The sequence below is a fragment of the Lissotriton helveticus genome, chromosome 4_1 (assembly GCF_964261635.1).
Source record: "Lissotriton helveticus chromosome 4_1, aLisHel1.1, whole genome shotgun sequence".
Taxonomy (NCBI): Eukaryota; Metazoa; Chordata; class Amphibia; order Caudata; family Salamandridae; genus Lissotriton; species Lissotriton helveticus.
Window position 1 is genome coordinate 1,125,288,361 of NC_136063.1, and position 27,267 is coordinate 1,125,315,627.

General features: G+C 42.7%; 1 protein-coding gene across 3 annotated transcripts in view; it reads left to right on the forward strand.

The window, feature by feature from the left end:
• TMEM245 (transmembrane protein 245) overlaps window positions 1-27,267 on the forward strand; it is an 894,766-nt gene that overhangs the window by 460,127 nt on the left and 407,372 nt on the right. For 2 of the 3 annotated variants that reach the window (XM_078687734.1, XM_078687733.1), the window contains exon 7: window positions 6,464-6,487. The exons of the other annotated variant lie outside the window; for it this stretch is intronic. In XM_078687734.1, the coding sequence (XP_078543860.1) occupies window positions 6,464-6,487 (24 nt within the window). The remainder of the gene's footprint in view (window positions 1-6,463; window positions 6,488-27,267) is intronic. 3 annotated transcript variants of the gene reach the window in all.

Genomic DNA, 27,267 nt, shown 5'->3' on the forward strand with positions numbered 1-27,267 from the left:
CTCTTGTTTCTGTTTACAGGCTGAGATTGCATCCCAGTCTTCTTTTCTAGTTGTCAATAATCTGGGTAAAACTTGAATCAATAATTCTGGTAATTCTTTACATTTCTCTCCTAGACCAGTACCTGGTACTCGTGCCTTGTCTTCAGCTTCTAGAACTGCCCAATCGATCTTTTTCTCTCCCACCTCCCATTCTTTTTCCTTTAGCTTTTCATACACCCCTGCGGGCAACAGGACCTTTAACATTTTAATGATATCTGGGTAAGTGTATTCTCCCATACGGAGCATGTCTTTTAATTCTCTATGGAACCCTGCTGGATCTTTGTCATGACAGGGAATTAATTTCTTCATTTCGAGGAGTTCCATCTTTGTAATCGGGGTGTAAACAAACACTCGTTGCATTTCACCGTCCTCTGTCTTAACTGGATGCACTTCTCGTAACGGGTTCTGTCTTTCCATGTAAAATGGTTTACTTTCTGGGGGTGAGACATGAACAAAATGCGGGTTCAGAAACGTTCTATATTTGTGGCGCTGCTCTAGAATGACACTAATTAAGTCGGTACCTAGACCTTTCCATCTATACTGGAGTAACTCGTTCAGGATATCGTGTAACGGACCTGGATCAGAGTGCTGACCCTCATACAGAGTAATGAGGTGCTGGATCATATACATACCCACCAGTCGCTGCTCGGCTGGGGGCAATTTCAGAAACATTTGTGCCACTATTTCGTCTGGAAAAGTGGTAGAATCAGTAATCCATCGGACTGCTGATCGGGCTAGTTCCTGTTCATGCATGGTACTTAACTCACTGTAACCGATTCGTGATTTCAGAATGTGATCGGTAGCTTGGAATACTTGTTCTAGGGAACCTTGTTCTGGTGCTGAATGATGGAAAATTGACTTGTGTTCTAGGCGTAAATGGCGATCTGGAAATCTAGATTTTCCTACATACGCTATTCTGGCGGGATTCTCGTCCTCTACCTCTTCAGTATCAGAGTTACTTTCTTTCTCGCTTACTTGTGCTGCTTTACGTTGTTCGTGTATCTTTATTATTTCTCTACGGATTTTCTTGTACATATTCTCCATGGCACTAATGGTATTGTGCTTACCCTCGGCTATATTATCACTCCACTTTGTCAGGGTTTTCATTTCGGCCGGATCTTTAGACGGGTAATCTTGTTCTCTTATTAGACAGTTAATTAAAAACTTTAATATCATACGCTGGATCTCAGCTTTCCTTTGAGACATGGCATCACTAATACTTTCTGGATCATCCCCTGTACGGATGAAACGATATATTCTGTCTAGATCTTCTTTCATATTGGGTAGGGTGACTAGATACTCGGTCACCCTCCTTACGCGTACTGAATATAAAACCATATTATTCTCGCCTGGGACTGGGTCATAGGCACATTCGCCAAGGGCTTGCCTGATTTCTGCAACAGACTTATTACTCTTGGGAGTACGCTGTGATGCTTGAGCATGTAATTCGAGTGCTGATAAACGCTTGCGTGGCGGCGGGGTTTGAGGAGGACCTCCTCCTGCGGCCCCTAGACTAGAATCGTCGACTGATATTCTTCGTGGTGGAGCGGGAAATTGAAATGCTGGCTGGACCGGGGGTACCGTAGCAGGTACTGCATGGGGTGCCCCGGTGTCTGGAGGAGCAGGATGTGCCTGATTTACAGGGACTGGCGGAGCGCGAACAGGATTTGCATATTCAGGGACTGTGTCGTCCAGATAGGACGAAATAAAAATATCAGCTGCGGTCGGTTTGTGACGTAGCTTGGTCGGAACTAGTGGTGGCGGGAAATTACTGGATGCCTCCGGGGTCGCTTTTGGCAAGCCCTCGGCAAGAAGAGGATACATACCCTTAATAAGGGCTTGCCTCTGTCTGTCTGACTGTTCGGCTTTGACTTGTTCACCTATCTCGATTAATTCTTTTTCTTGGGCTCGCTCTAAGGATTCTCTACTTAATTCTGACTTTCTGATTTCCTTTTCAGTTCTTTTATGAGCTTCTTTGCGCCATAACTCGATGGCATCTTTCTGTGACTGTCTGGCTTTCTTTTTCCATAATGCTTCTTCTACTCGCATGATGCATTCGGCATCCCATGTACCCGATACGGGCCATCTATACTTTTCTTCTAACTGTTTGGTATACTCTACCCATAAATCTAGATACAATATGGCGCTTATGCCATGCTTCTGGTACATAAAATGACCTGGACTGTCCCTCGGCGGAACAGGAACTGCTTCTTCTAACAAACCCTTTCTAGTTTTTAACTGACGTAACTTGGAAAATATGGGCATGACTGAACTGTAATCTAGACACAATACAATACACAATGAACACGATACTTATTCCCCATTCATACCACGACATTAAAATACATGAAAAACATTTAAAAATAACAGTTCGAACAGAATACTACCTGGAAATACTGAGAACAGAACACATAAATTTTCTCGAGAACAGAAACTGACTAGAACAGAAACTAGATGTACTGCTGAAACAGTACGAAACTTACCGGTCTCATAAAGAGACACGTCAGGACCCGCATCCACCGAAGTGGGCACTTCGTTTGTGGGACTGTGTACCACCAACCCACAGACCAGAGTCAATTAAATTGACCCTGTCTAGATACCACCCCAGTAACGGTACTCACCGGGCAGCAAGAACGGAAGGCCTCAGACTGGACTGGACTGCTACGACGACGGACGACGAACTTCGGACTTCGGACTTCAGTTACGGGTGGACCTCCGGATACCTCGGACCTTGGACTCTTGGCTTGGGCTCTGGTCGGGACTCGCCGCGTTCCTCCACCGTCTCGTCTGGATGCTGGACCGCCTCCTCCGTCTCCTCCGTGGGCCTGAGGGATACTTGAGCAGAAATATCTGCCACTGCGCAGAAGAGTTCCGTCACGACTGCAGAGGGTCAGGGGGTCGGCGTGGCTTCACCGACGCGTGGGGAAAGGGCAAGTCCCTGTTCGGGCGCCATTATGTGGTAAATAAATAAATAATACCCTATTTTTGACTAGACATATATCATAACAGATAGCTCAATAAATAAGAGTCAAGATTCGAGGTAGTAGGAGTTTTGCAGGTTTAATACAGCATAAGGACAGGAACAGGACAACCTGCATAGGAATAGGATGACAGGGTGACAGGGCCCAGCAGCTGCTGGGGCTGGATCTGGGATGAGCGCGCTGGCTTTTAATAACAATACATGAGCATATATACATAATGCAAACACATAGCATTACATTGCAGTAGGCGTAGCAGTGGGTGGAGCAATAGGTGTGACGCGTAGCAGTCGCGAAAGATAAGGGCGAAAGTAGGTGTAACTGGGCGTATACATAGACATGTGATGCAAACGTAACAGGATATGTCATGAATGGGGCGGAAACATTGGAGGGGGCTACCTAAGGAGCCGGGACCTCTAACCTGATGGTGCGCGCAAACTAGCAATGACGTATTACTAGGAGAAGCTGGGGGCTATGAACTCTGTGCTAGGAGCAGAGACTGAAGTCTGGAGGGTCGGAGCGACATGTACCTAAACCCTATCTAGTATCTGATGTTTAGGGAACATGTTGATATGAACTAGAAGTTAGGAGGGGAAAGGCTAACTTGATTCTAAGACTGGACCATGCATTATTCTACATGTAGTGCGTGATGAAGAATATGAAATGACCATTAAATGCAGTATTTCTCTAACGTGGAGACGTGAAGGCTAGACAATGACGGAAACTATTGATGCAGTTCAGTAGCTTAGGAATGCAGAGAAGGAGGACTGAACTGATAACTGGAATCATAACATATTCTTGGCAGACTCAGAGACTGAGCCAGGCTGGGCCGGGCACTGCGAGGCAGGAAGTAAGTGAAGGGTCGAGGATACAGGTGGGGGCTGTATCCCTCCTCAGCGAGGCTTCAGGAGACAGGAGCTGAATCTGGTGTCCGGGCCCTTTTGAGGCCTAGAAACGGGGACTTTATAATGGAATCCCGTGCACACTGAGAAACGTGGCAACGTAGCTTTACATAGGCCTGATATTCGTATTATTCACGTGGACTGGAAACTGGCATACTAGAGGGGGACACAACTGTAATTGCGTCATTAATCAGACATGGGGAATGCATATGCATATTTAATCATGCACACATAACATATGATGGATGACACGTAGGGACACAGAACATGACAAAATTTACTTTTCCACACCTCCCTGAAACCAATCCCAGTGCCAATCGGAAAAGAAAGCAAAATATTTTATTGTCTGTGTGCAGCGTAGGCTCGGCTCAGAAGGGGCTGTTATGATCCGGCCGATGTTTGTTTCTCAGATATGCAGCGGGGAAATTCCCTTCACTCCCCCTCACCAGGAAGAAAGGCTGGCGCCGGTGTCGAGCCTGCTGTAGGAAAAAGAAGAGGTACCGTGTAACGTCAGAAGTAAAAGGGCCAATAGCAATGGGAGGTTACAAATGAAACAAGGAGGTACTAACAAGCCTATTAGTGAATCAGAAGCCTGCATTTAGGAAGGACAAAGACAGAAGCCAATGAAAACTATGGGCGGAGAGTGAGCGGACCTTCAAGTCTATACTCTAATACTACATGCCTCGCAGAGTAGCGCATGTGTGCTGACTCTAGGCTCGACCTAAAAATCTGAGAAGGAGGTGGGAATTGAGCAATGAAAAGGCAAACGGACTGAATGAATGACTGATGAGGTTGTGAAAGAAATCTAAAAAGAGGTAACGGATAGAACCCCCCCCCCACCCCCTCCCCCCAGACACACACACACACACACCCCTTGAAAAAAAATGTGACTCGATGAGGTTATACCATGGGCAAATCAATTTTTTTCCAAACATCTGAATTCGAACTTTTTAAATTGAAGATGTAAATGATTCAAACTATTCACATAGAATAACAAAAATGCTATTCAACATTTGTCAGTTTACTTCCTGTTTTTTTAGACGTTAAATCAAAAGGTAGTGTGCTGGGATCTGCATTCAAACATCTGTGCTTTTGACAGCGGTTACTTTTTGAGCTGGCATTTCATCCGTGCGTCTTATGCATTTGCTTCTGTAAACCTTGAGCAAGCAGCACTTCTCCCCTCCAGGCTGGAGGGATCAAGGATGCCTGCTTGCAGCCAGACATATTGATATGTGTTTAGTTTGAAATATGTCAGGTTTTTGGTTCAGAAGCCTTGCTAGTCTGTCCACAAAAAGGACGTGCCGGTAAAACTGGACAATGTATTTTCTTAAACACGCCTCCGGTTCTTAATTTTTTCATAGTGTTTAGCCATTAATTAATCTTATAATTGTTACTACACTTGGAAATTTACCGGGTAACATTACAGAAATCCAATTAATTATCTTAATCGGTGCCACATCTCTTCACTGTTGCCCTAATATATTCATACATTGAAAATCATCTAATTTTGGTCAGTGTTCCTACTTGTCTCCAAAGTTTTTGTATGGGGCCAGAGATCCATTTTGTGAACATATTTTTAGTATTTCAACCTGAAAAATGTAGTAATAAGATACCATCACACTGACAGCTTGTTTCATGACAACTTTCACAAGTTCTTAGGGCAAAAGTAAAAATCAGCATAGAATGAAAAGAACAAATAGTAGAAAAATAAAGTTGTTAGTGTTCTAAAAGCATCTTGACAACTTAAAAAATAAATCATAGATGCAGGGAATTGTGCCTGTTTTCCACCATGACTATGTCTTGCTCGGATGCCAATTTGAAATGTGTTTTTAAGTTTGCTGGTTATCACCTGATCATCCCTGTGCAAGCATAAATTAATGAGGCAGAAATTGATAATAACGGATCACAGAGTATCTATAGAAAATGAAATAAAGGCAGGTGAGCTAGCATTCCTGTTCAAGCTTGCACCATCTTCACTGCACACAGCTTTTTACGTTGTCTTAACACGTTTGGCATTTAATTCAGCCAGACTTGGTTCTCACCATAAATGACTGCTACTGAGTTAATCCATAGACTCCCTTCCAAAACCAGTGGCCGCTATCTTTCCCTAATTCAGAGACTGTTGTGGTCGTACTTGCTACTTATTTTATTTTGGTAAGTGAGAAGTAAGATGTGCAAGAGAAGTTGATATAAGTCTTTGCCAGTAATGCATGGGTTGATGTTCTGCACATTCCCTGGACTAACTTTTCATTTAGCAATCTTTATAAACGATGGGCTTGAATATGGACAAGTTGTTGATGGCTATGTCAGATGTGTTAACTATACAGTTGAGACTGGAGAATATTTTATCTTCTTTGGCCAATCTTCTCTCTTTGCTATTTTGTACCTCTGGTTTGCAACTCTTTTATGTTTCTTCGTCAGCTATTCTGGTTCTTGTAAAAGTGTTCTTGCATTCTTCACTAACCTTTCAATGTCTTTTCTCCTTTGTCTTCTTTCATGCTTTTCCTTCCATGCCTTTCCCCCCCACCTCAAATCCCCTCAAAGATGTGGCATTGGCTTAATGAGAAGGTAAACGTAAATCTAGGGATTTATTTTCCAGATTGTGTGCCGTTTCACTGCATGGGGATGTTGCCTTAATAATTCAGTTGCTTTTTATTTTTTACCACCCTGGCCACTTTCTAACACTTGTCCTGCTTTTCTATAAGATTCTAAAGACCTGCTCGCGCAGTTGATTGGTTTTTTTTTTAAACTGACAGGGATTCAGTAATTTAAAAAAGAAATTATATTTATTTTGACTTCAGCTGGATTGACCATTTTATGTAGATGGTGTCTAAAAAGTAAACGGCATCAAAAAGGTTCTACCTTAACTATCTTGAATAGCAAATAAGTAACTTTCCTTCGCCTGGTGGAGGATGTCAAGGCTGGCAACCTAAGTGAGTGTCATGATCTCTCCTCACATAGATATTATGGTCTAAGCATATGTTTGAGAACTTAATCAGAGAATTGTTTGTTTCTTTGGTAATAGGTTCCTAACCAACTGAAGTCCTGTTCCCTTCTAGAGATGGCCTTGTGCATAGTCTGCAGTCGCTCCAGAGCATCACTGTACTGGCAGTTTAACTAAATCAATTCTTGGTTCGTTATCATGGCCATGCAGTAGAAAATAAATAGACGGTCATGTATGGACAACTTTATCCAAATGGCTAACTTCCTTCTCTGCTGCTCAGATCCAGTGCCCAAATTATCATACTTGACTTTCCACAAATGCTGACAACACTAATTCCTCCCGTGGGCATGGTAGTTTTTAACTAGAGAAGGAGTAGATATTTACCTGCTCCTTATGGTTGCAGAAGGCTTTTCTTTGCCAATCATGAGGCACTTGGTGGACGATCCTCATTTCAACAAAAGTGCAGTTTCATTTTCCCTGAGGAGTCTGCCCTCTCTATTAGACTTGGTTTGCCTCCAAAAATGGTGTGATATGATGTGCTCAACGTTCACAGCCTTCTAATATGTCAGCTTAGTTAAGTTCTGAGAGTTTGCAACAGCCTTTTGATAATCTCTGTTTTCTGAAGGAAGACCTACATCTTGGGAGGCGGCGAATATATAAACCTGTGCAAGACACAAATATACACATTTCTTGTGTTGATGGTTTAATCAGGCTTTCATCACGTGGTGCTCTTCCAAAATTGATGGTGCCAAAAGACTTGTTGCTTCCCCCTCATTGCGTTTAGATTCTTTTTCCCACAAAGGCCTTTCCTGTTATGCACCAACATTGCAAATGATATAAATGTTGTCTAGTTCAGCGGGCTGAGTCACATAGTCACAGAAATATGGAACTGGAAGGTGGCCCACACATTCATCTTGCAAGCAATGAGTAAGCAATGTGGAGTGAGTTTGGTAGGCTGTTCTTTTTCGCGCACAAGCAGGAACTAAAGCAGGAACTGTATTATTTTGGGCTGTGTACGCCTGGGGTTTGCAGCAGATCATCATATTTGGCAGTAACTAATACCACTAGTGGTTGTTACCAAGCCTCTTGGTTGGCCAAAGGTCAGAGCTCTTTGGGAGCGTGGGCCTACAAGGCATGTTGCGTCTCTTCTCCTAGTTACCTTGAAGGTTGTTTGTGATATTAGGTAAGCTGCACTTGTAACGTGATTATCACTATGGGGACCTACATGCAAATAGTCCATCAAAACCCTGCAAGGACATTTTACGAAGTGAGTGATTTAAGTTTGATTATGATCCATCGAAATGAACGTTAGGCCTAATACTTTATTTTGGAATGATCACTTCTTCATGCTTCACCTGTGGAGATTGGTGTTTAAGTGAATAGCTGCAAGAATTAGCGGCTGCAGGACATGAGGACATGTCACACCTTACTTCCTCTTTATGTAGTAGAAGGCAGTGTGACCATTCTTTTATGGTATGCTGTTTTTACTTCACCTTGTGAAAGAAGTACAACATATGTGGGGCGTTACTGTTGTTTGTACAACCAGTGCCAATTTGAATTTGCTGAAAGTCAGCCCCTCGTGGTATCCATCGCTTGATTTTTAGATACCCCTCTATAGATACTTGCTCTGAAGTGGGTGTGTGTTTTTGGTGACTTTTTAACCCGAGTACAAGAAAATAAATGATTTGCAATAAAATAAACTGGAAATAAAATTAAAAACTAGAAGGGAGCAAAGTAGCATATGGATACCCTCACGGGCGACAAGCAGCGCTCTAGAAATCCACTTCACATTACATTACATTACAAGGGAGTGCCCAGAGACCATGCACTTAAATGCGCCAGCATCAGGCAAATGAAAATTGCATCCTAAAATACCTAAACATGGTTTTGTCCAAATTACTGTCGGTCCCTAGAAGGGTTTGTGCCCAGTTTTCAGTGACTGGCACAAAACATATATCTGCTCTAGGATAGAGCAGACAGCCTGCATGTATTTACATCAGTGTTTTTGTTTTCTTTAACGCTTGGGCTAACATTGCTATTGCTTCACATCATAAAATCTTTTTGTACATCTGTACTTTATTTGTAGACTAGTTATGCAAAAAGGTGTCATTTATATTTGGAAATGGACCATCTAATGCCACCATGTTTGTTCCTGCTTTATTTACTTTAAATGTGGAGTTTGACTATTTTGCACGTTTTCATTTAAAAAAAGTTTTATTATTCAATGTTATATCTTAAAAAGCGAGTGACCTTTGTTAGTTTTGGGGGCATCTGCTGCCTGCCTAACTCCACAAAATAGTGACAAGCTTACAGACAAAGCTTTGTATTTATTTAAATTAAAATGATTTATTAACCTTTTAACTGAATGCGTGGCTAAGGTATATAATCTTCTATTTGTATAGGTCAAGTGGCTGCAATGACATTATAGATCTACTTACAAAGCGTAAAAAGTCTTGCAACATGCCAATAGGTGTCTAACAATATGCCCAATGGGTAGTACAGAGGTAGAACTTCTGGTAGTGGAGTATATCAGCAATGCATCCTAGAAGTGCAATTGAAGCAAAATCGTAAAAATCATACAATAACATAACCATTGAGCAGGTCGAGTTGTGGTTATCCATGTCTGGGGGGCCTCGTGCCCGCCGAAATAGATCACAGCTTGCAAAGTAGGTGCGTGAGGTAGGTTAGAGGGTGTATTCCAGGGATAGTAGGGAGAGGCTCCTGTCCACCGACCCTGCGGTGAAGCCCCGCTGATTATTTCAATCAAAAGGTTGTAGCACCTTGAGCTTGGTGGGGATAAAGCATGTATATTCCATGCACGTGAAGTAGTTAATTAAGGGTTACCAAATGCGGGCAAACTTGGAGTCGGCGAGTCTGTGTGTTAGAAGTTCCATGGCCATGCCATGACATGCCATAGCCGGGTGAACCACAGGGCTACCGGAGGGGGGAGATCTGGGGGGGTGGGGGGGGAGCGAAGGTCTGCTTCCAGTGCTGTGAGCTGTTTAGCTGCACCTGACATGTGGCAAGCAAGTCACCAATCTGTGCGAGTCATGGCCACCACCTCTATAGACTGGATCCCCAGGATAGTAGTGGTGTAAAATGGGAATCCTAGGACCCCCATGATGTGACGCAAAATTTCCTTCCACTATGTAGTGATGACGAAACATGACCACCATATGTGTTGGAAGTTGCCTGGGGCAACTCCAAAGCCCCAGCAGAGGACAGATGTGGTACGATAAATGGTGCGGAGACGGGATGGTGTATAATATCACTGTGTCATTATTTTATACGCCGTCTCCTGCGGTTGTGTGCTGGGGTGAATTTTAGGGATGTCCCTCCAAAAGGTCTCCCATTGTGTCTGTGAGATGCCCTCCGTGAAGTCTGCTTGCCATTGTGTCTGGTAGGTATGCAGGCGGGATGTTGTCGAATGTTGGAGTACCTGATAGGTACCTGAGATCAGCCCTCTTGTGCAGTCATATGCCCTAACCCGTGTCTCAAAGGAGGTGAGTTGTCTGGTCGCTCCCTGAATATAGGGCAGATGTAGGGCCCAATGCCGCAATTGGCAATGCTATAGTAGCGACTGCTCCAGCAAGTGAAATTCCTTTCTACACTGATTAGATGTTTTGATGGATGGACCAGCGAAAAGATTGCACAGCGTGCGACAGTCCCTGACCTCCCAATGATGAAATGAGTGGGGCTTGAAAGCCGGTGTGAACTCGGGATTGTGCAGCAAGGGGTTGTTGGGAGAGGGGAACTTAGTGAGTCCAAGCGCTAGGGAGATCCAGTCCCAGACCTAGAGGACGGTCTTAGTGGAGGTCATGAGGCAGGCGTTCCAGGGCCGCGAAGATCTTGTGAGCCAGGCCAAGTCTAACAAAGGCATACAGGCGATGGCCCGGTCCATGTGGAACCAGTGATTCCCGCTTTCCCTCACCACCCGTTCAGATATAAAATGCAGGTGTGACCCCAGTAGTATTCCAAAAGGTTGAGGCACGTCAAACCCCCTCGGTCTCTAGGAAGCATTAAAACAGAGTTCAAGAACCAGGGCTGCTTCCCTCCCCATAGGAATGTCCGGACATCTTGCTGCAAGTCCAGGATGTCCTTGCGCAGTATGGGGTTAGGGAGTGTTTGGAATAAGTATAGTATCCTAAGGAGGATGGACATTTTTATGACATGTGAGGCCCACTGGAAGGGGACCACGGCCTGTATAGCCTGGTGATCTTGCTTGGGTATGGTAAGGTTTAAGGCCTGGGATTCGGACATGTTCACCTTAAAGGTGACTGAACATCAACAGGAGATGGTCAGCAAATAGACTCAGCTTATGGGCACGGCCCCTGAAGGGGATACCCACAATAGCATCTGCCTGCCTAATAGTGATTACCAAGGGTTCCATCATCAGGGAAAACAACAGCGTCAAAAGAGGGCATCCCTGACCCATTCCTTGCGTTATGTTCACCGGGGTGGTATGAAGGCTGTTGACTCAAATAGCAGCGGTGGGGGCTAAATAAGAGGCCATGATTCGAGGTGTCATTTTCAGCCCGAGGCCAACCTTTCCCAGCAGTGCCCTTAGGAAGGTTCAGTTGACCCGGTCAAAGGTCTTCTCTGCGTCCAGCGAAAGAAGACAGGCTAGAATGCTGTGCCATTGTGATTTCTCTACAAGGTGTGCCACCCGCTGAATGTTGTCCGCTTCCTGTCAGTTACAGACTAATCCAACCTGGTCGGTGTCGATCAAGCTGGGGAGATAAAGTTCCAGACAGTTTTCCAGGATCTTAGTGTAGAGCCTAACATGTGTATTAAGAAGTGCAATGGGGTGATATGACGCGCACAGGAAGGGATCCTTGCCAGGTTTGGCAATGAGGGTAATCGCCGTCATCGTTGGGGTTCATCGTTGGGGTCAGGCCGGTTTCAGAGGTGAAAGAGTTGAAGAGCCCTAACAAGTGGTCCTGGAGAAGAGGGGAAAAGGCTCCATAAAAAGACACCATAAGTCTGTCAGGACCAGGCGTTTTTTCCAAAAGGAGGTCCTTTAGAGCCTGCTGTAATTCAGCTAGCGTAATGGAGACCTCCAGCAGCTGTGTACGAGTCGGGTCCCAAGAACAAGCGTCGACATAAGTCAGTGTGGTCTTGGGAAACCTTGTGGGCTGTGTAAAGGCCTCAATAAAAATTGTGGAAGGCCTGTTGCTTCTTTGACTCAGTAGTGGCCCAATCACCACCAACTTTTCTAATCTTGGTGATGTTGACACGGGCCAATTGTTGGTGCAGTTTGCATGGCAAGAGCGCTCCCACCTTATCCCCCCTCGTAGTATTGCTGCCGTAGGGCCAGTAGAGCCTTTCTGCTTTGATTCTCTGCGTGTCAAGCTGGCCTTGCAGTAAAGCCAGTTGTCTTTTGTTGTGCCATGACTGGGCTGACTGGTCCAGACACTCGAGGTGTTTTATCTCTGTGGTCAGACCCGTCTCCACTAGACGAAATTCTCTTGTGCCGGCGATGGCTATAGAAGAGATTAACCTCTGATGGTCGCCTTAAAGCCATCCCACAGTGTGTGTCCTGAGATCTCCAGAAGATCATTTAGCTCAAAATAGTCAGTGATTCCCATACAGATGTCCTCTACGTCTACCTGATCTCTCAGGAGGTGCAGGGGGAACTGACAGCACAGCTGTGACTGCTGCTTGGGACTGTCCCAGCTCCAAACGATCTCCACATGTCCGTGGTCTGAAATAGACATGTCGGAGATGGTGACCGTATCGAGCGTGCGGAACAGATAGCGGGTGAGAAAGGGGAGTTCGAATCTAGAGTAAAATGTGTTCACTTGCGAGTAGACCAAGTATTCGTGAACATCCGGATGTCTATATCGCCAAGCATCCACCAAGCCCAGGACTGAGATATCTTTTGCCAACATTGTGCCCGTGCCATGGAAAGCAATGGTGGAGCGGTCTATCCAGGTGTCCGGCACAAGGTTTATTTTACCTCCCATAAAGATATCCTTTTCCACCAAAGCCAGTTGATCCCGCAGTTGGTGTCTGAGGAACAGGTCTTGCCCCTAGTTGGGAGCATGGATATTCAATAGAGTGAGATGGCAAGTGCCCTGTTCCAAAGTGAGTCATACATAGCGACCATTAGTGTTCTGTACTGTTTTTAATATGTCTGTGCAAAATCCTGCCTTACATGGGATAGATACCCCCGCTGTACTGATTGGTACATGTGCGCTAAAATTGTGGGGGTATTTCCCATGGTGTATGTATGTACTAGTGGAGAAGTGTGGCTCAATGGTTAGAGCGTCCTCTCGCCCCAAGCCAATTGCACAGCAATTTGAAGCCTTCATGGCTAGTTATTCAATTGTTCATCCATCATTTAATCCATTTTGCACATTTCCTCCAATTTTTAACTCATGTATTTCAACCAACTTGTCTTGTGCTCCACACGCGGGAAACATTGCCAATTTTCAATACTTCTCATGTGAAAACTGTGCCCATCCGTGCCTCTTGTTTAAACACGACAGATGCAGAGGTTCGTTCCAAGCAGTGTTTATTTAAGACCCAATGCATTTCGGGGCGTTAAGCCCCTTCGTCAGGGGACACTATAAAATAACAATAAAAACATATCACTATTACATAACTGAATGCTGTTATAACATTGATAAAATAAAATGCAGTGTGCCACTTGTATCAATCCTGCAATCATGAAATCCATCATCAATATTATGCTGTTAATAATACAAACCAAAAGAGGATGATTTAAATTAGCATTGGCTCCCTGTTCACTAAAAGCACCCTACAGGGGGTAGCACCCACAAGGAGAACAGAGTATAAAAAAGAGAAATGGCACGAAGTTACAGTTTCCACACAGACGGAGTAAAAACACTGGTTCGGGAAGTATAGTGGTGTTTAAATAAAAAGGGAAATTGACATTAAAAACATGTTTCACAACGGAACGAACAAGCATTATAACAGCAATGTTTAATGAAAGCTGACGGACAATCTAATAGTGTTCATTCAAATTCAAGAAATGTACTGGTGAAATGCATTGTGGGTTCTGGAGTCTGTTCATTTAGTCAGTAGTTCTCAATAGCAGTGTGGCGGGAACACAATGATCGTAGCACCAATCAGGAGACAGCATGTTAGAAGGGTAAGGTTTAAAAGTATGGCAGGAAAAAAACATGGTTAGTTACACTACGTGAAACGGGAGGACATCGTAGTTTTAACTTCTGCAGCAGGTACGTGAATGTTTGTTGGGTTAAATAGATGCTTCTAGAAAATAATGGGGCACTTGAAGGGATCCTGAACGTTGTTCATGTCATATGAAGGGAGAAATAGAATATAGGAGAAAGTGCAAGATGCACACCACGGAAAATGATGCAATAGCGGTACGGGAGGACTTGTGTGAACCATGGAGGAGACGAGACATCTAAGGGTCATGAGAAATAATGGTTAACTAGAGTGAGTTAAAATTAAGAGTTTCACATAGGGGTGTGTTTATCTACATGTTTATAAGGAAGGGTAAAAGAGCACGAGGTTGGGCTTAGGTGAAATTGAGAGTCATACAGGGAATTTTTTTTTTAACATGATGAAGGGTGCTTTTAGTTAACAGGGAGCCAATGCTAATTTAAATCATCCTCTTTTTGTTTGTATTATTAACAGCATAATATTGATGGATTTCATGATTGCAGGATTGATACAAGTGGCACACTGCATTTTATTTTATCAATGTTATAACAGCATTCAGTTATGTAATAGTGATATGTTTTTATTGTTATTTTATAGTGTCCCCTGACGAAGGGGCTTAACGCCCCGAAATGCATTGGGTCTTAAAGAAACACTGCTTGGAACGAACCTCTGCATCTGTCGTGTTTAAACAAGAGGCCCGGATGGGCACAGTTTTCACATGAGAAGTATTGAAAATTGGCAATGTTTCCCGCGTGTGGAGCACAAGACAAGTTGGTTGAAATACATGAGTTAAAAATTGGAGGAAATGTGCAAAATGGATTAAATGATGGATGAGCAATTGAATAACTAGCCATGAAGGCTTCAAATTGCTGTGCAATTGGCTTGGGGCGAGAGGACGCCTCATCTCACCACATCACTATGTATACAAGTGCCACAGGGCAAGGCACTTTGCCAAGTCGCACGCATTCTCCAAAAATAAATGGACGAGTTTTGAAAGATGGAAAACAGGTGTGCATCCCGTTCCTTTGAATTCAATGGTTAGAGCGGCAGACCCTGATGCAAAGGTCTGGCCCGGGACCAGGGTTCAATTCCCGACTCGGCGGGTCTTGGGCTCAATTTCCTCGGACCTGATAATTCTCGCCTCGGTGCCTATTCTAATCATGGGTCCCACTCTGCAACTATGGGCAATAGCTTGCTTAATCTCCACAACGGCCCCAACAGTGCTGGGATGCCTGGCTTCACCTTGGGGGTGCCCAGGAGTGGGCATTTCACATGGAAAAGCCAGGAAGGGTTCCACAGCGTTATGCGTACAGCGCCAAGACGCCTCAGGGTATAAGTGCGCTATACAAGTACGAATTCATTTCATTTCATTACTATCTGCCCTCACTAGGTGGGTTTCTTGCAGGATTAATGCAATTACATGATGTAATTAAAGCTTTTCTACAAGGATTTAAGAGGTATTCCACCTAAAACGCCACCTACACCAATATAGAATCTAAATATTGTGTTAACAAGATATATGGGTCCACCATTTGAACCATTGCGTACATGCCAATTGCAGATCCTATCCCGGAAACTCGCTTTTCTCATTGGAATTACCTCACTCAGAAGAATAGGAGAAATTCAAGCATTAACTTTAGAAGAACCTTTTTTTCAAGTACAGAGGGATAAAGTTGTTTTAAGAACTAACACTATATTCTTACCTAAAGTAATATCGCATTTTCAGATTGCACAATCTATAGAAATACCTGTATTCATCCCTCAATCAGAATCAGACGCTGAAAGAGCTTTACATTCATTAGATGCCAATAGAGCACTAATGTACTATATAGATAGAACACAATCTTTCCAAAAAACACAACTATTTGTGTCGTTTTCAAAACTACATAAAGGGAAAGCAATCACTAAATCCGGTATTGCGCGTTGAATAGTAAAATTTTTCTAAACCTATTACGTTAAAGCCAAAAGAAAACTCCATATTCCACCAAGAGCACACACTAAACGCAAGAAAGGGGCGTCTATGGCACTTATAGGGAATATTCCAACAGCTGACATATGTAAGTCAGCTACATGAACTACACGACATACATTTACAAAACATTATTGTGCAGATGTTATGGCACGACAAGCAAATGTTGATCAAGCAGTATTACGTGCTCTACTTTGAACAAATGCACCAAACACTAATTAATCACCGCTTATAGGGAGAACTGCGTTTTAGTTTATGCTAAGAATGTGCATCTACAGCTACACATGCCATCAAACGGTGAAAGTTACTTACCCAGTAAGCATGTGTTTGTGGAATGTAATGCTGTAGATTCACATGCACCCACCCTCCTCCCCGGTTACTTGTGCTCTTTGCATTTATATACATATATCCTACACTAATTCAGTACATGGTCATCTGTATAGCATATGCTATCCTTCCACTCCATCCTCACCCCCCTAACGGAAAACTATCTAACAATTGAGTCGATGACCATGCACAATGCAAGCAAGAGGAGGAGTCACTATAACTCGAAGAACTTCTTCCAAGAAAAACAACTTGCACACTTCTGAGCCCAACACTTGATGGCAGACTTATGTTAAGCATGGAAATCTACAGCACTACATGCCAAAAACAGATGCTTACTGGGTAAGTAACATTGTATCCCTCTTGATGAGAGCAGGCTGCTATTGAGTCTGGCTTGGGGTGATGGGACACCTGTTCACCCCACAATAAATCCTGCTATGCTACATGAATGAGAGTGGGCAGCTTTTTAAACAACTGACATTTTTTAGTTTTGTGAAGAGAGAGCTTTTTAACTGCTCAACTTCTGTTTTTAGTATTAAGAGAGAGTTGGAGGAAACGTGAGCGTGCACCCCACTGATTAATGTGCACGTTCACTCAACCCTCTTTCCAAACCGGACCATATCTTTGTTTTAGCAAAAAGTGTCAGGATGCTGTGACTGTCCAGGCAAATCCTGTAGCTCTGTCTACCCTAGCTGTGAGCAGTCTTTCATGTTGGCTTCTACTCTGGCGGAAGTCACTTTGGCATCAGAACTCAAGTGTAATAAGTTATTACATAAAAGCAATTACATCATTTTCTTATTACATGTGCTTAGTGATGTTTCAACTCAACTGTAATAAGGAATTTAGAGACAGGCTTTTCTAATGGGACTGCTGGTTCCCATGTATTTCCTTTTTATAATGTTTAAAATGTAAGGGCATTCGTGGTTGCACATTAATTTCTGATTCTTCTACAGCATTATCTCGTGCCTCCGTCCCTTAATAGAATTATGAGTACAGTCTCTGCTTTCATAAACTGTTTTCTGAACGGTAATTGTACAGAAGTTCTACTCTTCTCCTTCTGGCAATGTACCTCTTTGAACAAAATGACTGCAACCCAGGAATATTTTCACATATACAGTTAACTAACTGCCACCATTCCCATATTGTTATGAGCCCGGGGTCAGCCATCCACAGTTACCCCTGAGGCAATTACGGGAGCCTCAGACCAGCAAGGTTGAATCTTGGGGCTTGCCCAGATTTGCTGAGATTAGTAGTTTGTGCTTTTTGCAAAGGCAGAAGTTCTGTTTAAATTGGATAAACCATTTCTGGAATATTAGAATATGTAGAGGGGCTTAATCCGTATTCAACCCGTTTTTCCACAGATGTCCACCTACCCTTTCTTGTCTTTGAAGATTATCCTTCCTCATGTCATTCTCTCCAATGCAAGGCTTGCATATGAAACCGCCTTATAAACCGCTAAAATGAGTCACAATTCTTTTGTAAAAAGGTAGATTTATTTTATATTTTGAAAGTCTGAATTTTCAATCCTGACATAAAATTATTTTCTGAAATATAAAGACCTCAACCTTAATTTTTCCAGAATTCTTTTTTTCTGTATATTCTCACTTTGGAAATTCCTCATCACCTTTGTCATGAACCTAGCTCTTTTGTTGTAAAATTAATCATTGACAGTACCTTCTGATATTTGGCAAACCAAATCCATCATGAGACCTGGAATGAGCAATTTTTAAACATGGAGAATTATATACACATTGCTGATACTGATCAAAAGTTATGAATCGGAGTGGTGGAAATGTATCCTTTCTGCAGGATCATCTCTGATACTTTTGCCTTTTTGCTGAACCCTATTTTTCGTGCCTTTAGAACTCTGTGCACTTTGCCCCTGCCAACCAGTGGTAAATTGATTGTGCTTCTCCTTGCAACTTGACGAAACTGGTATACTACACCTGATTACTTTATTTAATTTGCCTGTAAGCTCCAAGTATATGATACCAAATGTATCCACGGCCATCAAATTAAATGTGGCAGTAGACTGCAGTAGTCATTGTGGCATCCAGTGCAGTGGCACTGGGAAACATCTCTCCAGACCTACTTTTTTAGCTGGGTTGTTCAGGCTTAAACTGCATATTCAACCTGCCAAAATGACACCTTTTGACAGGCCTAAAACCCACCTTTTAAATATTTGTAAGTTACATCTAAATAAGCCCTACTGCCCATTAAAGCAGGGTGCTATGTATTTAAAAAGTAGAACATGTTAAGGGTCTCGGTAAAAATGCCCTTAAAGTGACTAGCACCTGAAAGCTATTTTCACTGTAGCATGGTTGGCTGTTCCACAGGAAAGTATTGGGATACAATAATAAGTTAATTATTACCTTGACCTAGGAAATAGCTACAAATGTAATTTTGGATTCTTTGAAATATTGATTACAAGCCCAGTTCACTGGTTACGTCAAATTTGTAGTAAATCATTTGTATAGGTGACTAGTTGAAGAAAATGCACCATTTCCTGCATATAGTCCCTGGAAACTAAATCTGCATTTTGAGGTCCTCCTTTTGACATCCAGTAATTACCATTTCAGTGTGAATGAACGAAGTGTGAGCTTGCTCCCAGTACAGGGTCAAAAGGCTTTGGGTGTGTGGACTTTTCATGAACTATTTTTGCTGATCTCATGCGGTTGCTTGTTATGAGCAACACACATGTAATTGTATAACTGTGAGAAGGTTGTCTATACTTTTTGTTGTTGTTCTGCCACACAGGGAACACAGTACAATTTATGTGTATAATTTCTATTTTCTCTGTTTTTGTAATTCTGTACACCAATGGATATCATAACAACTGTTTTTAAAGGATTTTGATGGTCTTGTGCATGGGTTTACCATTAAGCATCAGCTGCATGAGTCTATTTAGCCCATTGAGGAAGTATCAATTTTGCTAAATGACAGCTATGTGTGCTCTTATTTTTTTCAAATATTTAAACCCTGGCATCATAGGTTTAGGGAGTGCTTTTGTTGCTTTGTGGCAGTATACAGTAAGGCTCGCAGAACAGGTAAGTTCACTTTCTTAGTTTATTCCAACATCCATGTTACTGTCACCAGTAGACCGTTATGGGGCTCAATATAGATCACGCACCCCATCAAGCCAGACCACAACATTTATACTTGCTGCTATTTCTACTCAAAACTTTAAAAACTCACTTCTCTGGTGCCATGTATTGATGTTTCATAATTTTAGTGTCATTTTCTTAATGACATTTTACTCTATATTCTGATTCTAATAATGTAATTTTGGGATTTTTTGTTGTGCATCTCAAAGTTTTTGCTGTTTTAGCACTGCATAATTATTTACATATATTTAGATATTGCCTCTAAGTTAAGCCTGTCTACTCTGTGTCATAGCCAGAGGGGGGTTGAGCTCAGGTTTATGTAGTGACTTTAGCGGGTCACCCTGTCGAGAATTATGATTATTACTTGAGATAGGTACTTACCACCCTCCACTAATTACCCAGTTTCTTATACGGGGTACCAAATATTTTGACTTTAGTCAATTAAATCGGTTTTCCCATAGGAATTTAATATGGGATGATTTTACTAACCTTTTACCAACCTTCACACACATTTTAGGCACATGCAACAACATTTCAAGCTTTGGTAACACAAAAGATGGGCAGCAGTGCTATCTTCCTTCACAAGCAAAGACTAAATACACCGAGCAGTGTAAGCTTCTGTGCAAGCATCCATTACATATACAGAACAGTTGCAGCAAAAGCAGCAGCTGTACGTCTTCCATAGTCAAGGAGCAACTTTGTTACCATATGGGAGGACCGCATCTAGGTTAAACAATATGACCTGCCTTTAGGAAGAGTAATATGAATTCTGAGATTCAAAGGGAGATTGGTACTAGTATTAACAGACAAAGAAGAAGTTTTTAAGGTCCCAAGTCGTAACTCGAACACTGTTGCCTTCTCAGGCACATGTCTCAATTAGAAGGCCATATCTAGAGTGATGCACGCTTGTGGAGGACTGATCTGAGGTATTGCTGCTGCCTTGAGGGGCCTCCTGTGGTATAGGTTTTGCCTCTAAGCATGCGCCTCACATTTTCGCATTGGGTTTGGTACTAGGGCCCTTCGTTCAGAAAGGTGCACATAGTTCTTGAGGCCACATATTATTTATAGTGTCCGCCTATGTACAACTGTGTCCAGATCTGGATGGTTCACTGGAAGGGTGATGCTCCGTCCATCACCACCCCCTTTTGTACCGCTTTTGGCCGCCATAAGTGTGGCAGGGTATGCTCAGACGTGAGTCCCTTGCTCACTTTGCCACTGGATTCAAGCAAGCCGGGCTGAAGACAATTTGCATATAGCCATATCTGAACTGGGGTGGCAGAGTGGGCTAAAGAACGGAGATGGATCAAACCCAGATCTTTTGACTGGGTGTGAGTGTTTGATTGGTTCTGATGCTCCATCCATCATCACCCCCTTTTGTACCGTCACTGGAAGGGTCAGCTGTAGCAGTGTGTCAAGTGTTTTAAAAACTGTCCTTTGACTGCTGAAATTATTAATGGTAAATCCACGTATAATGCATTTTGAGAGAATGGCAAATGAATAGTAAAGCGATTGCTGGTGAATGAAATGTTTCAGTATAATTTTTATTCATTTGATATTGTGGCAATAAGGCAACACTAACATACAAGCCATTGTCAGCATCACTTAATATTACATTAAACCTAGACAAAAACCATCATTGTTAAACATTTAACATTAATTAGACATTGTGCCATTACTCTTAATATAAAAACATAAAGTCAGTGAAATATTTTATATTGAATTTATACTCCTCTTCTATCTATTCTAAATATTCACATCAATATTCCAATCAAGGTCAACATGGTGGCGCAAAGTGCCGTTATAAATATTTCAGATCATTCTTTAAGAGCTACAAAGTTGAAAAAAATAAAATAAGGTGCATCTCGTCCTAAAATCTTCTATTTTTCTAGAAACTCTTCTACATCTTGGCACCCACTAATCTATCACTTACTTCAAGAAGATCATTAATGTATGACACTCCTAATGCAAGAATATATCCATAGGGGCACTAGCCATTCACAAAAATTCCTATCATTTATAAAACACTCTTCTAACCAGTTGTCCACTAATAAATATAGGAGGGGGGAGTGGGGGGTTAAAAACGCATTGGAACTCTAAACACGCCACACCTAGAAACATATATTTTCTAGATATACAGAATTTAATGTTTAGTATTTTTCAATAATTCAGCACAAATATTGAAAAAAGTGCAGTGTGCCAAACTGACAAGAATCCCTAGCATTTATCATATCCTTCACACAAACTCTACCCTTAACCTACTTAATCCTTAAAATATGCAGGTATCTGCCTGTCGCATAACAAAAATAAATATTGTTACATTTCATAATATATGCTAGCAGGTCAGTCAATTGATGAATGTTCATTTTGCGGAATCTTGGCAATAGCAATCTCCTTCTCTCACCACAGAGTGGTGCACAAAATACAATAAATTGGGCCAATGTCAGGTCACTATCACAGCAAAAGGTACAAATATTATCATTTGCATCCACTATTCTGTTGTTCATATTATGCGTCATCCATTCGAAGAGAGATGGTACTTTATGAAGTCTGAGTTTACACACCCATCTACGAATGTGCTTTGATTTTTTACCACTTAAATAGATTGTGGGAGCCCTCAATACTCCGTGCCCATCAGGGGACCCGGTTGTATTCAACCCTGACAGTCATTAAAATCTGAATCGATTGATTTTTTTTAAACATCTGTTTTAACATATTTTTCTTGCATGCTATTCACAATGTTGGCAAGGTATTCAGAGTCAAATCCCTTAGTTATGTTAAACAGATAGACATGTGTATCACGCTGCAGGTGACTATTTAGCCTGAACCTAAAAGGCCTTTAGCAAGCTAATCATCCACAATAAGGAGCTCAAGAGGGAAACAGCCAGTCAGGTCGCTCTCCACTCACAAGCAACAATAAACACAATAGACCTGACTGTGAAGGACATAATCCAATTACTTTTTTAGAGCCGGTGGTGGGGGACTGCTTCCTCAACCCAACTGCTGTTTTTTTCAATTATCAGTCTTATCCAGTCCTAAATGTCCCAAAAATCATTTTTTATATAAACACACGTTTATCAGTCCACCCCATGTAGCTATACCCCCTCATGAAAGGTGTATACAAACAAAATTTGTGCGAAGGTGAGAAAGTACCACACATAAGCTTCACCAGAGGAGCTACTGGTAGGTTCTCACCAGTTTGCCCACGTTTCTCATCATTGGTAACTTTCTCACCCGTGAGAATAAAAAAGAAAGTGTTCAGTGCAAAAGGTAAAAGGTGAAAAACAGTAATGTGTTTATGTCAAACAAGACCCCGTAATGTGAAAAAGGGTAACACTTTACTCCAACTAAAATTGAGTTATGTCTCACGGATGCAAGAGCCTGGTTTTATTCAAAGCTGTGACCCTACTCAAGATTAAAAGCAAACTGCATGTTGCAGACCACTTTAAGATGGGCCAACATGTTTCATTGCCAGTCTTCTGTTGCGGCAATTTCGTTAGGGCTCGAGGTCAAGGTTCACCTTACTGGACTTCAAATTTTAGACAAAGGGTGACTGATAAACACAAACAAAGCACAAAATTAAAACTCCCAACCAGTCAGAACATCCTCCATAACCTCTATGTCAAAAGGTGACTTTTATGACAAAGATTTCAACGTAGATTTACTAGGTGGTAGCCCACGACAATCCTACCAGCTTCCCACCATGTAAGAGGATGTCCTTCAACCGTAAGTCCCCCGATGGCACCAACCATTGCCGTTAGTAAACCTGTGGACATATACAGTCAGTTTTCATTTTGTTCCCTTGGTCAATTAATGTCTACCCTGTTCAATTTACTTCAATGCACATACAGGCGCATTAATCCCCATGGGCTCAAGTTAAACATGGGACAATCGACAATTGCCAAATTTACAAAATTGACATCCCACCCGTGATAATATTTATTTGCCACAGCAAAGGTTAATAATCCTGTTTGTAATAGATACGAGAGCACGTCTCCCCTCTTTGGCAAGTTACTTTAAGGGATCATACCTCGAGGCTATCCCAACACCCATACCGGTGAGATGCACACCCTAACCGCGTATGCACGTATACTTCGCTCTTTCTTTTCCCAGCGAGTTACTGCTCTCTTCGCTCTCTACTTCAAATGCACGTCCTGGAAGGATATCAACATGTCTCTTTGCCTCTAGTCACAGCACGTGATCACCCCGACGGGCACGCCATCTTGTAATGGTGCTTTTCTCTTAAAACACCTAGATGTAACAGCTACGAGTACTTCCTTGACTAACAGATGTCACGAGCAAAAAATTTAAAATTAAAAAGATATTTCCTTTTTTATGTTATCGATCATGCCTCGTCCCGGCATACTTCTATTCCACCAACACCTCCAAAAAATGGGCTTGTAACAAGGGGACTAGGCAAGCAGAGGGGATTGTACCGGAAAGCGAATGGTATATCGCTGACTCAAGTACCCTTCCCTCTTTACACCCCAATCAGAATGAGTGGACAGCAGACGATGAAGAACTATGGAACGTACACAACGAAGAAATCGAGGATGGTCCCTTTAAGCACACAGACCTAGAGGACGAGAACCCGCCCCCGAATGACGTAGGTCTCCCTGGATTGGAGAAATGGACGGAAGAGAGAACACCGGCGTGTGACATCAACGAGGAGCGGTTAGTTTGCAGAGGAGAGCGTGTACATCGGGAAGGAGACGGAGGGTATCAGAGAAGAGAGGCGACGTCCGGAAGAATCCGAGAGCTGGACGAGGAGGTTGCAGTGCCAGGAGGCCACCGTCAACGCGAATCGCCCAGCCACACTCAAGGAGGAGGAGTGTGGCTCAGCCAGGTACGTCGGCGTGTGTCGGGCTGGATGGGGAGGCGTGGAGTGAACGAGGAAAAGTAGTCACTGCCCGTGAAACCTGCCTTTTGTAAATACTTCGACCCTGTTCCCCCCGCTCCCCACAATTACACGTACCCTCACTCCTTTGTTCCCGCGTATGAAGATTCACTTATTGTATATAGTAGTTTTATATACATTCGAGCACCGGAGATTCCACCACTCCCCGGGTTCCCTTTGAGGGTGTAAAAGTAAAGAAAAACAGCACCCGACAGTCGTGTTTCTTTTTCGCATGTCCTATACTGGAGAGTACCTGAAAGAGACGCCAGTAGAAGAGACCCCATCAGCTCCCCCGGACTCTAGAGAAACACCATCTACATCAGCTACAACGGATCCTGCTATATTGGCACGGGAAAGACTCACTTTGAGGAAAAAGAAAACATTAATAAAGCTGAAACCATATATACCTAGACCTAGTCCCCGTGCCCTTACTACAACCCCGCCATAGGGTTCTTCTAAATTGCAGTCATACTGCGCAGCCACATTAAAGCCACAGCCCCTTATGTTAGAGAAGATGGAGCATTATGGCCATCGTGACTCAATGTAAGAGCGGATGGACTAACCTCTGCGCTACACCCCATACACTCGAATGTATTGCAGGCCCTTAATAAACCTGCGAAACATAATGATTACCATATTGTTCAAGGTGGATATATCTTGTTCACATCACATATCCATCCTTAATCAGACAACCAACTCACTGACACCAAGGCTGCAGCCACCATCTCCATCATGGGACCCCGTGGTAAAGAATGGGACCAGTTCTGTAACGCCAGTGGCTTATCTACTGATTTTATTCCACTCAAAGCAATCATTCAAGCCGGAGTGGTCAGCCTTCTCAGAAAATATCTAACGGGCATCCTTTCTTGCAAGTGTCCCTTCTATGTGACATGCCTCACATACTACTCTCTCTAGCACTGTCCATTTTAATGCTCTAAAATTATGATGTGGTTCCTGAAAATGGCATACCAGTTGTGTAGTTAATTTTCCAGCTTTTATTGCACTAAGATGTTCCTGGATTGGAACTTTAATTTTTCGTGTGGTTAAACCAATGTAGTGTAAACCTCACTTGCAGGTAAGTCTGTATATCACATTGGTAGTGTTACTGTTGCTGAATTTATTGAGATACCATGTCTTACCATTCAGCAACTGAACACTACTAGTCTTTTCCGTCAGGTCACACACCAAACAACTGTCACAAGGGTAGTGTCCGGGCGGGATAGTCAAATCTTTAGTACGCTGCAATGGGCGGGTATGCACCAGCTTGCGTGTAACCTAAAAGACAACCTTATGCATACCCGACTATTTCAGCAATTAATGCGCCTGTATGTGCATTGAAGTAAATTGAACAGGGTAGACATTGATTGACATAGGGAACAAAATGAAAACGGACTGTATATGTCCACAGGTATACTAAGGGCAACGGTCAGTGCTATCGGTGGACCTACGGTTGAACGACAACCCCTTACATGGTGTGAAGCTGGTATGATTGTCGTGGGCTACCACCTGGTAAGTTTACGTTGAAATCTTTGTCATAAAAGTCACCTTTTGACATAGAGGTTATGGAGGATGTCCTGACTGGTTGGGAGTTTTAATTTTGTGCTTTGTTTGTGTTTATCAGTCATCCTTCGTCTAAAATTTGAAGTCCAGTGAGGTGAACATTGACCTCGAGCCCTGATGAAATAGCCGCAACAGAAGACTGGCAATGAAACATGTCGGCCCATCTTAAAGTGGTCTGCAACATGCAGTTTGCTTTTAATCTTGAGTAGGCTCAGAGCTTTGAATAAAACCAGGATCTTGCATACGTGAGTCATAACTCAATTTTTAGTTGGAGTAAAGTGTTACCCCTTTTCACATTACGGGTTCTTTTTTGACATAAACACATTACTGTTTTTTACCTTTTACTTTTTACACTGGACACTTTATTTTTTTTTCTCACGGGTGAGAAAGTTACCAATGATTTGAAACGTGGCAAACTGGTGAGAACCTACCAGTAGCTCCTCTGGTGAAGCTTACGTGAGGTACTTTCTCACCTTCACACAATGTTTCGTTTGTATACACCTTTCATGAGGGGGTATAGCTACATGGGGTGGACTGATAAACGTGTGTTTATATAAAAAATAACTTTTGGGACATTTAGTTCTGGATAAGACTGGTAATTGAAAAAACCAGCAGTTGGGTTGAGGAAGCATTCACCCACCAACGGCTCTAAAAAAGAAATCGGATTATGTCCTTCACAGTCAGGTCTATTATGTTTATTGTTGCTTTAGCAAGCTAAACCAATAATGAAGAGTCCTTTGCTGGCCCTTGAAATTAATGTTAGTTAACGAAGCCTCAGCCCATTGTTAACTGTTCCTTTTAAAAGTCCCAACCATCTTTTTTCAGCTCCGTTTCAGTACTCTAAAGTGAGGATATAGCTCTCCCAGAGAATAATTCACAACCGTAGAGTTGCAGGCTAGACATTTTTAACTTGTAGTGAAGGGATTGCGAAAGAAAGCATAAATAATGGATGATGAATGCAAACGTTGATGGTGACTTGGGGCCAGATGTACGACCCTATTTTGCATGTGCTAACGGTTTGCGACTCGTTTGCGCATACAAAATCTAACAGGGCCATGTACAATCCCTATTTAGCAAGTCGCAAATTTGTGCAACTCGCTAAATAGGAATTGTGATTCGCTATTAGGAAGAGGCGTTCCAAGGGCGTCCCTTCCTGTTTGCGAGTCTGAGGCCCATGTAAGAATGTTTTGCGACCGCAATTGTGGTTGAAAAACACTCGCAATTTACCGCCCTCTTCAAGAGGGTGGTAAAGCACTTGCAAATGGGTCCCCTTTGCGAATGCAGGGAAAGATATTTTTTAGGAGCAGGCAGAGGTGCCAGGGACCACTACCTGCCTTTAAAAATGCGTCCCATTTTCCTTTAAGGAAAACGGGTTGCATTGGGAAAAAAACCCTGCTT